The sequence below is a fragment of the Ranitomeya imitator genome, chromosome 6 (genome assembly GCF_032444005.1).
Source record: "Ranitomeya imitator isolate aRanImi1 chromosome 6, aRanImi1.pri, whole genome shotgun sequence".
Lineage (NCBI taxonomy): Eukaryota > Metazoa > Chordata > Amphibia > Anura > Dendrobatidae > Ranitomeya > Ranitomeya imitator.
Window position 1 is genome coordinate 454,104,324 of NC_091287.1, and position 17,907 is coordinate 454,122,230.

General features: G+C 44.7%; 1 protein-coding gene across 2 annotated transcripts in view; it reads left to right on the forward strand.

Annotated features, from left to right (window-relative positions):
* Positions 1–17,907, forward strand: part of ARFGEF1 (ARF guanine nucleotide exchange factor 1) — a 231,009-nt gene that overhangs the window by 96,319 nt on the left and 116,783 nt on the right. For both annotated transcript variants that reach the window (XM_069731468.1, XM_069731469.1), the window contains exons 9-15: positions 321–454; positions 5,491–5,725; positions 8,580–8,679; positions 8,780–8,919; positions 13,421–13,529; positions 14,823–15,024; positions 16,903–17,014. In XM_069731468.1, coding sequence (XP_069587569.1) covers positions 321–454; positions 5,491–5,725; positions 8,580–8,679; positions 8,780–8,919; positions 13,421–13,529; positions 14,823–15,024; positions 16,903–17,014 — 1,032 coding nt within the window. The remainder of the gene's footprint in view (positions 1–320; positions 455–5,490; positions 5,726–8,579; positions 8,680–8,779; positions 8,920–13,420; positions 13,530–14,822; positions 15,025–16,902; positions 17,015–17,907) is intronic.

The window sequence follows — 17,907 nt, forward strand, 5'->3', positions numbered from 1 at the left end:
TTAGCACTGCGGCCGGGTACCTTCATAACGCTATTATACTGCAGATTATCTGCATTATGTGACCTGACAGGTCCCAATTAAGTAAAAAAAAAGGGTCTCTAGAGGTGTCCATATCCTTTTATAGCATGTCTGCTGAGGCATTCCTGGTTATCTATGGGCCATCTTAGAAGATATTATGGCTGTTCTCTAACTAAGCCAAAGTCAGATTTTACCTGTAGCGTTAATAGTAAAAACGTAGTGGTCTGGTTAATTCTGATGTGCTGAAATCATAAGTGATCAGAGATGAGATGAAGCGTAACATGAGGCTTTCTTCTTTATAGGAATCTGGAAATACTTCAGGATCTACTCCTGGTGCTAAGTTTTCTCATATATTACAAAAGGATGCCTTCCTAGTTTTCAGGTCACTATGTAAATTATCTATGAAACCGTTATCTGATGGACCCCCAGATCCAAAGTAAGTATTTCTGTGATTTTGTGTACTGAGCCTAAAGATGTTAATCACTCACTTTTCTTGGCATCAATTGTATAAAAGTAAGTTATCCAGCGTTCATTGTCAGTCTTCTGCCAATCTGTATAGCTATGATCATCAGACTCCACACACTTGCCTATACCTTTGTAAAGTCAAACAAACAATGCAAAGGAAACATAAGGGGGGTTCCTTTAGTAACTTTAAGCTTCAATTACTTACAATTAAATAAGAAACCCAGAAATAAATTAAAAAATGCACTGTCAAAAAAACAGGCTAAAATACTCCAAAATACAATAATATACAAAAAGAAAAAGGCAGTACAACCATGCCAATGTATAAAAGTATATCAATTATTTATTAATTATCAATATCATAATAAAATCACTACATACATAGTTATAAAAAAGACTATTCCAAAGACAAAGAAATATATAATGTGAAGGGCACAGAACAGAAAAAGGTCCGACACAATTGCGTATATCACAGGACTGGGAACTCAGAGATCTTAGTATATATACCATATTATACTGCTATCCAACCACCATGAATCAAGGTAAAAGAAACATAATGCCAATATGGCTATATCCCCATACAAATAACAGAGGTGTAGACGGAGCAGATCTTTATATCAAAATATAATCTCACCCAATGTCGTCCCAGCAATAGGTCAGACCACGCAGCACCAACGCACGTTTCGCGTGGGCTTCCTCAGGGGGCTGTGATGTATGTTATGTATGTAGTGATTTTATTATTATATTGATAATTAATAAATAATTTACTTTTTGTACATTGGCGTGTTTGTACTCCCTTTTTCTTTTTGTATATTAATTACTTATAATTAGAAGTATGATGGCACTTAGAATTAATTGTCAAATGTTTAGTTTTAGATCTATTGTAGCCCCCTGAAGGTTCTGTAGATCAGTTGGGGTGCGGGTTCTCAGGACCCAGACTGCTTGCCCCACAGGACAGATTCGCTTCTGTATAAGCATGCTCACAGTGGTGTTTGGCCTATAGATTCTGTGAGTCCATACACCACTGTGTGCGTGCATGAGCCGAGCACTCCTGCTCTGTGGTTGGAGCAATCAGTACGGGTCCAAGGACTTGGGCACCCACTGATATATAGGACTTTGAAGGGGCTGCAATGTAGCAATAATTTTGCCTGAGTTTAAGTCTACCTTAAGTGAAGGGCTATTCCAGTACTGAGTTAGGATTGTACGTACCTTGTATGCCAGAGCCATGGCTCAGTTTCGGCAATTGTGTGTGTACATCTCGCTAATGTCGTCCTGTGTACCAAGGTGTAAAAAAAAGAAATCTGTGTGCTCCTGGTTAAGCAGAAAATTATTTGGAAAAATGAAGTAGTGGAATCTGTTGTGAAGTATTGAGTCAGTAATGTTTTGAGTATTTATGGTCTGGTGACTTGGTGGTATCTGGCTGTCCGTCTGGTTGTGGCATCATGTCTTTTTCCTGGTGGCGATATATTGGGCTGAGCAGTCATTACATCTCTTTGACAATCCCATACATCCCATACACTGTGATTGGGGCAAAGGTGAAGTATGAGCGACATCGGATTGGATATAAAGACTTTTTACTAATATTCACCGGGCAAGTGACAGCTAGTAAATCGGGGGTGGTGCGACCACTGGGTATAGTCTTTTTAACCCGAATAACTCTTTTATTTCAATTTCTTCATTTTCACTCTCGTCAATTTTTAACCATGACTTGTCACTATCATTGCTGAGGCTGCAATTTCATATTGGGAATTGATAAATGGTTTGTCTGCTCCTGGGATATTGGTAACCTGTCCTTAGGAGAAGTCCTCAATGTCAGGCAGGTGGGGGTCCGACACCTGGGGCGTCCAACGATCAGCTGATATTCGCTCCAGTGGTCTCAGGATGTAAATTTAAGAGTCGTTCGCTTGTTCCTCAGTCCCCGGCAGTGACCACTACACGTTGAAGTAGCGACTCATTGCAGCTTCGGTCATTGTGTTTAGTTCCGGCCATTGTTAGAGCTAATCGATCATATTTGTCTTTTTACGTTTGTCTGAGGCCTTATACAGATAGAAAAAATTCTGGGACGCCCCTATTTAACAATCCTTTTCCATTTTCCCTATGAAGCATATACATGTCAGAGGAGCCCCCCTATTCCACACCCCCTACCATGGGGTTTATGCTGTAGTTGCCTTTTCCCGGCAGTGCAGGCTGTTCTGATTGACAGAATGGGATGTAGTAAAATTGCAGTTATTGTGCCGCCGTTTATTACGGTGATTGCCGCTAATGCAGAGTTAGGCCGCGCTGCCGGCTGTGCTGTAAATAATAGGACGCGCTGATTGCAGGGTTATGGCTCTCACCTGAGATGGCACACCATTGTAATCATCACTTAGCAACCGCCATGGTCTAGAGGAATGTTAATGCATCTTTTATCATTAGCCTCGAAGATCCGGATTGCGTACACAGACGTCTGCCAGCCGCCTCAACGAAATACTTCAGGATCTACTCTCAGCAGAATATTTATTCTCGGCTATAATCATATCCAAATGTATCTACATTAGAACTTTGTTATAGGATCCACTAACGCCTGTTTTTTTTTGCCTCCTTGGTGGTATATACGGTAGGTTGGGAATATTTCCCTGTGTGCAGTCACTCTGCAGCCATATGCCAACCACTGACTCCACGCTTGTCTATGCACATAAAAGGATTAATTTATACTTCCACATGGAGGGGAAAAGGGCGCGTTTTCTACCTCCTTTAATGCATTGAGCCCTATGGATACTTGTGTATGAACCAAGAGTTTTGTTATTTCAGACTTCTCAAGCAAATGTAGATAAGAATTTCCAGATTGCCATAGATCCCGATAATTAGGGCTCTAAAGAGCCATGTTGAATGAATTGGAGCTTGATCATGAGCAGTGACTTTCCATTCATTCCTAAGGGTGTTTTCACTTTGCGTTCTGTATCTCCGTCTGAAATCCTCCGCAAAACAGGGTCTGGATGCATGTGCTGACATGTCCCATAGACTGTAATGGTGACGGCAGAGCGAATGTGAGCGCTGCCTGCACGTCTCAGGAGTTTGTCTGATTGTCCGCCTCCTGTAGGTGTACACTCCCATAAATCATGGACATCAGTGCGCACATTGGCTCTACCATCATCATTTTAGTCTATGGCACCGCCTGCGCATGAGTCTGTACCCCGTTTTGCGAGGTATTTGGGACTTATGCCCTGACGGGGAGACACAACGCAAGGTGAAAGCATCCTTAGGAAATGCCAAAGAGACCAAGCACACCAGCAGTCCCATGAGAATGAATGGAGCATCAGTGCTAATGACCTCCGCTCCATTCACACAGTTATTGGGATCGGTGGAAGTCCCAGCGATCAGACCGCCAACGATCGGGAATAGCATAGGGGTAGGGGATAACTTTTAAACTTGAGGATACCTCTTTAACAAAGGTTACTCAATAATTATAAACCAAAAGAATGCACAGTCAGAAAATAAAAACCTTTTTGGGAAAAAAAATAGGTAGAAATATCTTGCTATAATTTTTAATACAGCTGTAGGTGATCAGATTCTACCGCTCTTAGGCTGCCGTCACACTATCAGTATTTGGTCAGTATTTTACATCAGTATTTGTAAGCCAAAACCAGGAGTGGAACAAATCGTGGAAAAGTATATTAGGAACATATGCACCACTTCTGTATTTATCACCCACTCCTGGTTTTGGCTTACAAATACTGATGTAAAATACTGACCAAACACTGATATGTGATGGCAGCCTAATACATAAGGCTTTTGTCATTTGAAGATCCAGACCATTCCATTGGCACAATCCTCCTGACTATTATATAGTGCCGTATATCTGCTGTCTTACACACCTTTACCCGGTTCTTGGATTTCTTCACATCTGAATCTCTTCACACTTCAACTCGCCCAGAATTGTTCTTTGCTGAATAAATATTTCACAAGATGCCGCATCACTTTTCCTTTTACATAAAATTATACGCTACTTCATGGTTAACTTATCTGAAGAGTTCAGGACAAATCTAACAGGCATGTAATAGTTCACAATTCAATTATCTGAAATGTCTCCATGTTTCTATAGAGCGCTGATCATCGGTGAAGCAGTAGATCGGGCATCGGTTACTACACTAACTTACAGTGTGGTCGGTGCCACGCTGCGTACAGGGGATAAAGCAGATTTGTTATCTGATTCCACTATACAGACGGCAGACATTGTTAATTAGATCTCATCTGCCTGATGGTGCTAGTGTACTTACTATGGACATTCTATCAGAATGGCTAAATAGTACTGATGTGAAGATAAGCATTTAATGAGTTCAGCTAGACATAGACCCCTAAGATGCTGAATTCGATATCGGGCAGGAAAATGTTCAAAAAGGACTGTACAGCCATTCAGACATGGATTTTCAAAGCAAATATACCAGCCTCATCATGATTAAGAGTTATTTAGTAAAGTGTGTATTGTGAAAATTGGTGACACATCTGCTTTAAAGGGGTTGTCCACTTAAAGAAAATGTATTCTAATGAGGCAGTTTAGTAGGTTCCGTAATTATTTGGCTCTTTTGGTAGCATTTTCGTTTTTGGAGGCACAGGGAAGCTCTTTTGATGCTCAGGGACTTTTTCCAGTATATTGTGAAGTCTTTCTGCTGATTCTTCCCTTTTCCCACATTATCCTTTTGATGTGCTGCATTAGGGTATCTGTGTGCAGGAAAGCTGTGCGCGGTACAATGGATCTGTTCCGCACTGCTGGAAAGCCGCAGCGCTGTGATTTCTCTCATTTATATACAGAAATGTTGCTCTCCTTCTCCAGCATCACATTGCATTTAAACATTGGGCCCGTCCATTGGGGTTTGCGTAAACTCCTACCAATAATGGGCATAAATCACAAGCACCAGCGGCACTCGGGATGTGACCAAATAAATCAAATATGCTGTGTGCTGATGGATGCCAAGCCTTGGCTATGAGAGTGGAGTGTTTCTTAGGATGTAACCATACTTTGCTTCATCCTAGGTCCCATGAGTTGCGCTCCAAGGTTTTATCGCTGCAGCTGCTGTTATCGATCCTGCAGAATGCCGGCCCCGTCTTCAAGACCAACGAGATGTTCATCAATGCAATCAAGCAGTACCTCTGCGTCGCGCTCTCTAAAAACGGTGTATCCTCCGTCCCTGAAGTCTTTGAGCTGTCCCTTTCTATTTTCTTGACGCTGTTATCAAACTTCAAATTACACTTAAAGATGCAGATTGAGGTAATATGCTAATTAATACCGCAGAATTGGCAACATGGAGGCAAAAAACAATACTGTTCGTCAAATGTATCCAATAAACCATATTCACAATCACTGGGAGCTTTCCTGTCACATATAAGATGTGAATGGGGCCTAATGTGCAATTTCAACGTAAAATGACAAAATCTATTGAGGTGCAAAATTCTAATGCCCTCCCCCCCCCCCCCACCCACCTGATCTCCGCCCAAAAAACATTACCACTGTCAAATGAGTGGTGCCGACAATTTCCGCTTTTTGTTGGAGTGGGTAGCCCGCCCTAAATAATTCAGTCCCTGTATTAATAGTAAGAGCTACTTTTACGGTTTTACATTTTCTATCCTTAACTAGTGTTAGGGATAGAGTTAGGGATAGGTTTATCATTGGGCTAGGGTAATAAAATGGTTACAGTAAAAAAACAAAAAGTTTTATTTCTAATTTTAGAAAAAATAGAGGTTAAAGCAATATTAAGATCAGTATTTGTCCTAATATACTGTACTAGATTGTGGCCCGATTCTAACGCATCGGGTATTCTAGAATATGCATGTCCTCGTAGTATATGGACAATGATGATTCCAGAATTCGCGGCAGACTGTGCCCGTCGCTGATTGGTCGAGGCAACCTTTATGACATAGTCGCCATGGCAACCATTATGACATCTACGTCGATACTGTGCCCGTCGCTGATTGGTCGAGGCCGGGCGGCCTCGACCAATCAGAGACGCGGGATGTCTACGTCCTTTATGACATCATCATCGCTGTGCCCGTCGCTGATTGGTCGAGGTCTGGCGGCCTCGACCAATCAGAGGCGCGGGATTTCTACGTCGATGCTGTGCCCGTCGCTGAATGGTCGAGGCGTGGCGGCCTCGACCAATCAGAGACGCGGGATTTCCAAGACAGACAGACAGACAGACAAACCCTTAGGCAATTATATATATATAGATAATACATCTGCTCAGGGCAAAAATGGTCCAATACTGGACAGGTGGAAGAAATGGATGAACGGTCCATGGGTTAAGGGGCACAAAATATTTGCTTTGCTCCAGGCACTGGCAACCCACGCCACGCCACGGCCTGCTAGTGCATAGTGTTACCTGGACACCACCATTTGTAAAGGTCAAAATGGTCATCTCACTGCACGACATCTTGTTTTTACACACTGATATAGACAACTAATTGTTGGAGAACATTTGTAGTTTTACGACACATGAATAATGGGGGAGACTGGAGACTGGCTGTGATATGCCTGCTTTTGTATACGCACCGAGCCCCAGCTCCAGCCCACCACAGACATTGACCTCGTACGCCATTATCTATATATATAATTGTCTAAGGGTTTTTCCGTCTGTCTGTCTGTCTGTCTGTCTGTCCTGGAAATCCCGCCTCTCTGATTGGTCGAGGCCGCCAGCGACGATGATGTCATAAAGGACGTAGACATCCCGCGTTTCTGATTGGTCGAGGCCGCCAGGCGCGGGATTTCTACGTCGATCTAGTTTTAAATAAAAATTGTTCACACCCTTACATTTACGTCCTATTGCGGCTCCCTGACTTTGATGCCAGTTCACAAGGGGAGTGTGCATCATCCCCTCCGGAGAATGGCTTCAGCCACCATCTGCCTGTAACAGCCGTGGGTGAAGCTGAGCTCCATCTGTGGCTGTTAAACCTTTAAATGCCACTGTCAAACTATGACAGTGGCACTTACAGTCTGTCAGCAGGGGGCATCATTCCAAGTGCCCCTGTGATGCCATTGCCGGGAGCCGATGGGGGTCTGCTGAAGATCCTGGTACCTCTCATGACTGTCTGTCTGTCTGTCCTGGAAATCCCAGGTCTGTGATTGGTCGAAGCCGCCAGGCCTCGACCAATCAGCGACGGGCACAGCGACGATGATGTCATAAAGGACGTAGAAATCCCACGTTTCTGATCCAGCGACGGGCACAGTATCGACCTAGATGTCATAATGGTTGCCATGGCGACGATTATGTTATAAAGGTTGCCTCGACCAATCAACGACGGGCACAATCTTCCGCAAATTCTGGAATCATCATTGTCCATATACTACAGGAACATGCATATTCTAGAATACCCGATGTGTTAGAATCGGGCCACAGTCTAGTATATATATATATCCTCAACCTGTGGTCAAGGCACATGACTGCCAGGCAGCCTAAAGCACAGAGTTTACCTTATTTTATGAGTATTGATGTTGGGGGTGACAACTGTTCGAAAAATTGGGCTACGGGGGTTTATTGCTATGCATCCCCTTCATAGATGTCTCCATCTGCTGCTCTCTTAAATGCTTGTCTTTATACAGATCTGCTTCCATGTGTGATTCCTATTTTAATTAAAAGAACTCTGTCAGCACAGAATGACTGGTCAAGCCAAGTCCAGGCGCTCGTGCTCCACAGCGGGGTCAATCATTTATATACACCTTCCCACCTGCTTGTTTTCCATATATCTTCTCCCTTCTCTTGCCCTATTAAACCAGAGCTGTCAAAGAAGAGGGGGAGGGGATAGAGGGAAAACAAGCAGGTGGGAAGGTGTTTATAAATTATTGGCCCCACCATGAAGCACCTAACGGTACTTAGTTTGGACAGCCATCCTGTTTTCACAGTCCCTTTAATCTATCTTCTGCAGCAGCAGAGCCATATTGTGGGACTGGATTGTGATATAAGATGTGAAATGCAGACCATGAAGCCCTGTCATCGCTGGGCCTGTACTGATATTAGGTCGTTTCTGCATTACAATGATGTAATTTACTTTGTATTTCCATATGAAAACATGACGTCACTCTGGGTTACTTTGTAGGGTTTTTAAATGGATTTTTTTTTCACTTATTTCAGGTTTTCTTCAAAGAAATCTTCCTTTATATTCTGGAAACCTCAACTAGTTCGTTTGATCACAAATGGATGGTTATTCAGACATTGACAAGAATCTGTGCAGGTATAAAATGCCCGTTTCTCCTCCCCCGTCACTGATGTTATAGTGGTGTATGGTAAGTGTGTGACTGGTTCTGATCCGCTCTGCGCCTCCTCTCTTACAGACGCACAAAGCGTGGTGGATATTTACGTCAATTACGACTGTGACCTGAACGCAGCAAACATCTTTGAAAGATTGGTTAATGATCTCTCCAAGATTGCTCAAGGAAGAGGCAGTCAGGAACTTGGCATGTCAAATGTTCAAGTATGTAATTACTAGTTAATATATCATTTTTCCTGCATTTGATGGTTTTAGGCCAAACTCTCCAAATCTAAGGAATTCTGTTCATTTTCTCGTCATTTTTATCTGGATGCTGGCAGAGCATTTCCGTGTGGATTTTTAATTTATGTGGAGGTCATTTAATGATACATTTCTTGTGCTTTGTATATTCCAGGGAAAAATATGGTGTAAAGAAAAGTCTATGGCTAAACAGATAACTAACTACTAAAAGGCGTTGTGCGTCCAAACGGTTGTCCAACACTCTGTGTGCCTGCAAACTTATGAAATCCTCCAGCGTACGCAATGCTTCCAGGGTTCTGGCATTGCTCTGCTTCCAAAGCTGCAAGGGTCCCCCGACTTCTCTGGTTCCAAAGCTTCCAGGGTTCTCCCACTGCTCTGGTTCCAATTATTCGAGGGTTTCCCTGCTGCTCTTTTTCCAATGCTTCCAGGGTTCCTCTGCTTCTCTGGTTTTAATACTTCCAGGGTCCCCATGCTGCTCTGATTCCATTGCTTCCAGGGTCTCCCCTTCTTCTCTGGTTCCAAAGCTACCAACGTCCCCCCGCTGTTTTGGTTTCAATACTGCCAGGGTCCCCCCCGCTGCTCTGGTTCCACTGCTTCCAGGGTTTCCCCGCTGCTCTTTTTCCAATGCTTCCAGGGTTCCCCCTGCTTCTCTGGTTCCAAAGCTATCAGGGTCCCCCCACTGCTTTGGTTCCAATGCCGTCAGGGTACCCATCAGCGCTGGTTCCAATGCTTCCAGGGTCTCCATGCTGCTTTATTTCCCAATCTGTTAGTATCCATCAGCTGTTCTGGTTCTGATGCATCTCGGCTCCTCACTGCTCTCATTCCAGTGCTTCTCGGGGGAAGGCGGACCCTGTTTCCTACTGCTTTGGCTCTGGGTTCTCCCTGCTCCCCGTTGTTCTGGTTCTGGGGTCCCCCTGCTACCCGCTGCTCTGGCTCTGGGGTCCCCCTGCTACCCGCTGCTCTGGCTCTGATGGTTATGGGATCCCCTGCTTCTCTGGTTCCGATGCTTCTGGGGTCTCCCAGCTGTTGTGGTTCCGATACTTTTGGGGTCTCCCCGTTGTTCTGGTTCTGATGCTTTCTGTGTCCCCCGGCTGCTTTGGTTTTAATGCTTCCAGGGTTTCCAGGCTGCTCAGGTTCCAAAGCTACCAAGATCTCCCCCGCTGCTCTGGTTTCAATTCTTCCAGGGTTCCCCCACTGCTCTTTTTCCAATGCAATCCCCGCTGCTCTTGTTCTTTTGCTTCCAGGGTTCCTCTGCTCCTCTGGTTATGAGGTTTCTGGCATCCCCCTGCTCCTCTGGTTATGAGGTTTCTGGCATTCCCCTGCTCCTCTGATTATGTGGTTTCCGGCGTCTCCCTGCTCCTCTGGTTATGAGGTTTCCGGCGTCCCCCTGATCCTCTGGTTTTGAGGTTTCCGGCGTCCCCCTGCTCTTCTGGTTTTGAGGTTTCCTGCATCCCCCTGCTCCTCTGGTTATGAGGTTTCTGGCGTCCCCGTGCTCCTCTGGTTATGAGGTTTGTGGCGTCCCCGTGCTCCTCTGGTTATGAGGTTTCTGGTGTCCCCCTGCTCTTCTTGTTATGAGGTTTCCAGCGTCCCCCTGCTTCTCTGGTTTTGAGGTTCCCGGCATCCCCCTTCTCCTCTGGTTATGAGGTTTCCGGCGTACCCCTGCTCCTCTGGTTATGAGGTTTCTGGCGTCCCCGTGCTCCTCTGGTTATGAGGTTTCTGGCGTCCCCGTGCTCCTCTGGTTATGAGGTTTCTGGCGTCCCCCTGCTCTTCTTGTTATGAGGTTTCCAGCGTCCCCCTGCTTCTCTGGTTTTGAGGTTCCCGGCATCCCCCTTCTCCTCTGGTTATGAGGTTTCCGGCGTACCCCTGCTCCTCTGGTTATGAGGTTTCCTGCATCCCCCTGCTCCTTTGGTTATGAGGTTTCCGGCATCCCCCTGCTCCTCTGGTTATGAGGTTTCCTGCATCCCCCTGCTCCTTTGGTTATGAGGTTTCCAGCGTCCCCCTTCTGCTCTGGTTTTGAGGTTTCCGGCATCCCCCTGCTCCTCTGGTTACGAGGTTTCTGGCGTCCCCCTGCTCCTCTGGTCATGAGGTTTCCGGCGTCCCCCTGCTACTCTGGTTGAGGTTTCCGGGGTCCCCCTGCTACTCTGGTTGAGGTTTCCGGCGTCCCCCTGCTCCTCTGGTTTTGAGGTTTCCGGCATCCCCCTGCTCCTCTGGTTATGAGGTTTCCGGCATCCCCCTGCTCCTCTGGTTATGAGGTTTCCGGCATCCCCCTGCTCCTCTGGTTATGAGGTTTCCGGCATCCCCCTGCTCCTCTGGTTATGAGGTTTCCGGCATCCCCCTGCTCCTCTGGTTATGAGGTTTCCGGCATCCCCCTGCTCCTCTGGTTATGAGGTTTCCGGCATCCCCCTGCTCCTCTGGTTATGAGGTTTCCGGCATCCCCCTGCTCCTCTGGTTATGAGGTTTCCGGCATCCCCCTGCTCCTCTGGTTATGAGGTTTCTGGCATCCCCCTGCTCCTCTGGTTATGAGGTTTCTGGCGTCCCCGTGCTCCTCTGGTTTTGAGGTTTGTGGCATCCCCCTGCTCCTCTGGTTATGAGGTTTCTGGCATCCCCCTGCTCCTCTGGTTATGAGGTTTCTGGCGTCCCCCTGCTCCTCTGGTTTTGAGGTTTGCTGCATCCCCCTGCTCCTCTGGTTATGAGGTTTTCGGCATTCCCCTGCTCCTCTGGTTATGAGGTTTCTGGCATCCCCCTGCTCCTCTGGTTCCAATGCTTTCAGAGTCCCTCCTCTGCTCTAGTTCTGATGCTCCCGGTTCCAAAGTTGTTTTTCCATCTTATAAAGTGATAACATGTGTGCACCAATTTTGAGATGTCCACAGTGGACATTTTCCACCGTAGATTTTATTACAAATCTTCAGAAAACCTATAGCAATATCCATATACGGATGTTTACTGGTGATTTCACCTCCATCTATATTGAAAATGACAAAATGCTCGGTAGGAATATGTGACAAATCTTCAAAAGAACGAACATGTTGTTACTTCGGAAAAAAGTTAGGTGCATATGAATAAGATTTCCAAAATTTCATACTTACCTGCCGGCGTAATCCAGTGAGGATTTTACTAGTGTAAGGCTATGTGCCCACGGTGCGGATTCATGTGCGGATTTTTCTGCTCCGTTTTAGAAAAATCCGCAGGTAAAACGCACTGCATTTTACCTGCGGATTACATGTGGATTTATCGTGGATTTCCTGTGTTTTTTGTGCAGATTTCACCTGCGGATTTACACCTGCGGATTCCTATTGAGGAGCAGGTGTAAAACGCTGCGGAATCCGCACAAAGAATTGACATGCTGCGGAAAATACAACGCAGCGTTTCCACGCGTTTTTTTTTACGCACCATGGGCACTGCGGATTTTGTTTTCCATAGGTTTACATGGTACTGTAAACCTGATGGGAAAAGTACTGCGAATCCGCACCGTGTGCACATAGCCTTAATCTGCAGATAACACTGCCGCCCATTTCATGTCATGTGAATTTACCCTTAATGCCTTTCTCTGTTCAGCAGGACTGGGGACGTCTTCAGTTCCCCGCATGACCGGGAGCATGGCTGTGGTGCCACTCGGTCTTTTTAGGCTACTTTCACACTGGCGTTTTTTTTTAATACGTCGCAATGCGTCGTTTAGGGGAAAAAACGCATCCTGCAAAGTTGTTTGCAGGATGCGTTTTTGCCCCATAGAGTTACATTACCGACGCATTGCGACATATTGACACACGTCGCAACCGTCTTGTGACGGTTGCGCCGTGTTGTGGCGGACCGCCGGGAGCAAGAAACGTTAAATGTAATGTTTTTTGCAGCCGACGGACCACTTTTTCCGACCGCGCATGCGTGGCCGGAACTCCGCCCCCACCTCCCCGCACCTCACAATGGAGCAGCGGATGCGCCGGAGAAATGCATCCGCTGCACCCGTTGTGCGGCACAACAAACGCTAGCGTCGGAATCTCGGCCCGTCGCATTGTGCTAGTGTGAAAGTTGCCTTACTGCTTCTCTGTGGTGTGATCGCACAGTCCTCCTACTAGAGAGGATATCCTGTATAACCGATGGCAATGTCCAGGGATCACTGCCCCGAATAAGGAGGAGTCAGGTGGCGCCCTATACTAGAAAGAATAACATAATTCCAAAGCTTTTATCCTATTATATCTTTCCCCAAGGGAACTAGACAAAAAAAAATTTCTGAGAAATTGTGACAGATTGCGTTTCAGTAGAAATCCAGACAGTTTCAGCATAAGTTTTCCTTTCTGTGCATGATATCAGACAGAATAGTTATCGTGTAAATGGCAGCCTGAAGGGAGGTTAATGGAACGGCAGAGTGTTTTTTGCAGATGAAGATGACAGTAATGTGCATGAGTTTGTTACAGACTGATGGTGTTTTTACAACCTGTAATGCATTTTTTTCCTTTTTTTTCCTTTTTAGGAGTTAAGTCTCAGGAAGAAAGGCTTGGAGTGCCTGGTTTCCATTTTAAAATGCATGGTGGAGTGGAGTAAAGACTTGTATGTGAACCCGAACTCTCAGACGACCCTTGGTGAGGAAACCCGTACATGGGAAATTATATGTTGGGATAGATTATGCGGGACACATCTTTAATTTGGGTTTAATAGGTGTCGCTTTGATTGTTCTGAATGGCTAATCTGCCTTTGGAGGGTGTTCACAATGTATCTGGGAGAATAGGAAGACCACCACGCTCCAACAGGTGACCCTCTACCCGAAAATGCCTGTACTAGAGAATGGCAGCACAAATCATCTCTTCTGTGCAGGGTCTGGAGGTGAAGTCACCAGTCTCCCGAAGCGTGCGGAGACCATATCCTGGTGGAGGACAGGTCATCAGTGATCTGTTCGGTCACATCACATTTCTTGCATACACTAAATGTGTAAGTGGGGCTCCATTTACCTGGTAGAGGCCACCTATATTGGGTTTAGGTCAGAAGATGATGGTCATGATTGGGTAGTTATCACGATTCGTTTGGTTGATGGAATGATCGTGACATGATGTGCACGAAGCCTTCACGTTCCAGAAGGACAATGTCTTGGTTGCAAGAGTACAATAAAAAAAAAAATCCAAGATTAAATCAGATAAAAACTTGTCATTGACAAATAAAATTGTGGCAGAATTTACTTGTAAATGAGAGAAGTAGCTTTCTTGACCCTGCAGGCTTAACCTTTTCTAAATGCAGACCTTTTGGCAATCTGCTGGCTACCACTGAAATCCTGGAAAGCCCCACCATTAAAAAGCGCTATGTTATGAGACAGAATTCCCGATTTAATGAATCAAGTGGTGCAGGGAATGGAGCAGCCGGTCCCGGAGTATGTAGTCGGGATTGAGAAACCAGGGACAAGGGTTTGAAACTCCCAACAATCCATACACATGTATTTTTTTCCATTTTTGTATTGTGAGATTTTAGTTATATTTAATAAATAGAGCAATATTTTTTAATTGAGCCTTGAGTTCAGTGCTGGATACATCTTTTCTGCAAACACATTCTCTACCAATCTGATTACTCTTCAGTGTCATTTTATGTCTGTTAATGTGGAAGAATTCCACAATTTTAATGTCCTATATCTAGGCTTTCATTATACAGCAGCTTGAAAAATGTGTGCGATTTGTCTATTTATTTGGCTGTTACATGTTTTTCGTTTGGGACTTCTATGACCTAAAACTCTTTGCTGCAACAGTCTGTGTCTCTTGTAGTTTGCAATTTGCTCCCAAACATCTATCAGGTTTGGATCCTTCTCGAGTTCAAGTTGTCACGCTCCTTTCACATTGTTTGTGGCATTCAGTGGCGATATGTTTTTTTTTTGTAATCTTTTCATGTAACAGGTCAGGAGAAACCCATTGAGCAAGAAACGAACGAGAGCAAACACCCAGAGACCATCAATCGATACGGGAGCCTGAACTCGCTGGATTCCACCACTTCTTCAGGCATCGGCAGCTACAGCACCCAGATGTCTGGCACCGATAATCCCGAGCAGTTCGAAGTCTTGAAACAGCAGAAAGAAATTATAGAGCAAGGCATAGATTTGTGAGTGGCACTGGCTGAAAGTGATCTCGCTGCGCGCATTTTACTCTTTTCATTTCTGGCAGTGATTTTTAATGGCTCGTTTTCTTGGCAGCTAAACATAAAGTAAAATATGTCTTTTTTCAATCTAATTAGTTAGCAATGAATGAACTGCAGACTTGGGGGAGGGTCTGCTTTTATCCAGGGAGGGAAGATACACATACAGTATATTAACCTTTTTCTTATTACCATAGATTACTGCAGCTTTTAAGTTCCTCTTCATGTTAATAACATGTATGGTGCCAGAGTTTAGTTGGGAACAGATGCTAAAAAGTTTTCACCGATTCCTTTCACACTGCAGAAACTTGGGCTTTATACAGACCAGACGGTGGCCTAGAGGACACTTTTCTGGCCTCCCCCTGGTAAACTGGGCCCTATAGATCTGTCACATTTGGTAAATGTACACTGCAGAGAGTCTGCAAATATTACTTAACATTTATTAGATCTAAATATCAATTTACTCTAAGGCTATGTTCACACGCTGTGGATTTTGCTGCGGGTCCGCAGCAGTTTCCCCTGCGTTTACAGTACAAAGTAAACCTATGGGAAACGCAATCCGCAGTGCACATGCTGCGGAAAAAACACGCGGAAACGCAACGGTTTACATTCCGCAGCATGTCAATTCTTTGTGCGGAATCCGCAGGAGTTTTACACCTGCTCCATAATAGAAAACCGCAGGTGTAAAACCGCAATGGAATCCGTACAAAAACCGCGGTAAATGCGCAGGAAAAACGCAGTGTTTTTGCCCTGCGGATTTATCAAATCCACAGTGGAAAAATCCGTAGTGGACCATTCTACATGTGCACATACCCTAAAATGTGATGTTTTCCATATTCATACGCCTTATGGCCTCCATTGGTGTCCAGTACTGGTGAGAAGAAGCTGCTTCTAGTGTAGCCTGTGCGATAGGAGGAATCGTAGTGTGACAGCTGGTGTGCTGCAGGTTTCCTACCCCTTATCCCCAACAAGCAGGAAGCTCAGAGGATGGGGAGTGGTGCGCACCTGAAAAAGCACAATGCGAAACCCCTTGCCCCCAGGACACTACTTTTATTTCTTGCAGTACTTTTCATGAATTGTCTGTTTATTAACTGGTGCAAGCACAGTCAAGTCCTTGATTTTTGACTGCCTATGCACAGTATTGGAGATAAAGCACCAGTCATGATTAGGAGGCCTCGGCTGTGTGCTGGGGAAGGGCCAGATGAAAGCGATTCCAGCGGCTCTGTACTGTACATTCTTTAATGGGTATCCTGGTTTTGAGTCTTTATGTGACAGACCTTTCCTTCGTCCATTTTTTATATTGTGTATTCACCTCTGTGCTGCTGGTTCTTCACCGTCATGATGAATTTCACAAAAGTTTTACCTGTGAAGTCTATTTAGTAACAGATTTGTACAGATGGAAAGTGAATGTCTCACTTTTGAATTACACAAAACTACTTCAAAAGATTCCGGATAGAGGTCGGGGGTAGTTTTTACTTAAAAAAAAAAAAAAAAAAAAAAGTCAGCTGTATCCAAGCAACAAGATACGACATCGCCTGCAAACGAGGACTAAAAGCCTGGCAATGATTGATATCCTTGATGGCTGGAATGAGGCTCTTGATTTAATGTCATCTAGCTGAGTGCACGGCGCACGCTGCTCTGGAGCTGAACTATACAGCTTGTCTTCACATTCGGTTTTCTTCGAGTTATGTTCCCGGAGATTTACGGTTCAGAGACATTGACTTACAATTTTGCGTATGTCTCAGACTGATTGCGCCTGATCTGTGAAGTTTAGATGTGTTATTTGCAGCCCAGTCTGACTTTATTGTATGGACGTGAGCGTCTCCTTTCTTATTCATTTTACAGATTTAACAAGAAACCAAAAAGAGGAATCCAATATTTGCAAGAGCAAGGGATGCTGGGTAATACCCCCGAGGATATCGCCCAGTTCCTGCATCAGGAGGAGCGCTTGGATTCTGTAAGACTTTCCTTTTAATCCGACGTGTTTTGGAATTGTGTGTTACTAAACTAAATGGTTTCTGATAGTGTTAGCCCACTACATTGTCATCTAATCGGGGTGCGGCAGCAAACATGGTGGCGGGAGCTCAGCGCCGCTGATTTATTCCATTGCATCATCCTCTGTAAAGTACGGACATAATTGAATAAAGCAGTGATCTGTAAGATGCCAAATACAGTCTCCTGCTCAATGCCCTGATGTTATCATATCACCAGCGTCCTTCTGCATGAGAGCGGGCAAAATACTTGGCTGCTCTGAAGCATCCAATGCCAGGTGAATTTTTTTTTTTTTTTTACCTTTATGGATTTAGGTGCGCTATGTATATTTTGTAAGATTGCCCACTGACAAAGACATAAATAGTTTATAATTTTAAGGGTAGGCTAATTTTAACATTGAGAGATAGAATATCAAAAATAAAATCCAGAAAATCACATTGTATAAACTATATACGTTTATTTGCTTCTTGCAGTGAGAAATAAGTATTTAATCCCCTACCAAACATTAAGAGTTCTGGCTCCTACAGACCAGTTAGACACTTCTAACCTGCATTAAAGACAGCTGTCTTACATAGTCACTCAATCGGTCGAACTCTAACCTCTACAACATGGGCAAGACCAAAGAGCTTTATAAGGATGTCAGGGACAAGATCATAGACCTGCACAAAGCTGGAATGGGCTACAAAACCATAAGACGCTGGATGAGAAGGAAACAGCTGTTGGTGCAATAGTAAGAAAATGGAAGAAATACAAAACGACTGCCAATCGACTTCGATCTAGGGCACCAAGCAAAATCTCACCTTTTGGGGTATCCTCGATCAGGAGAAAGGTGAGAGATCAGCCTAAAACTACACGGGG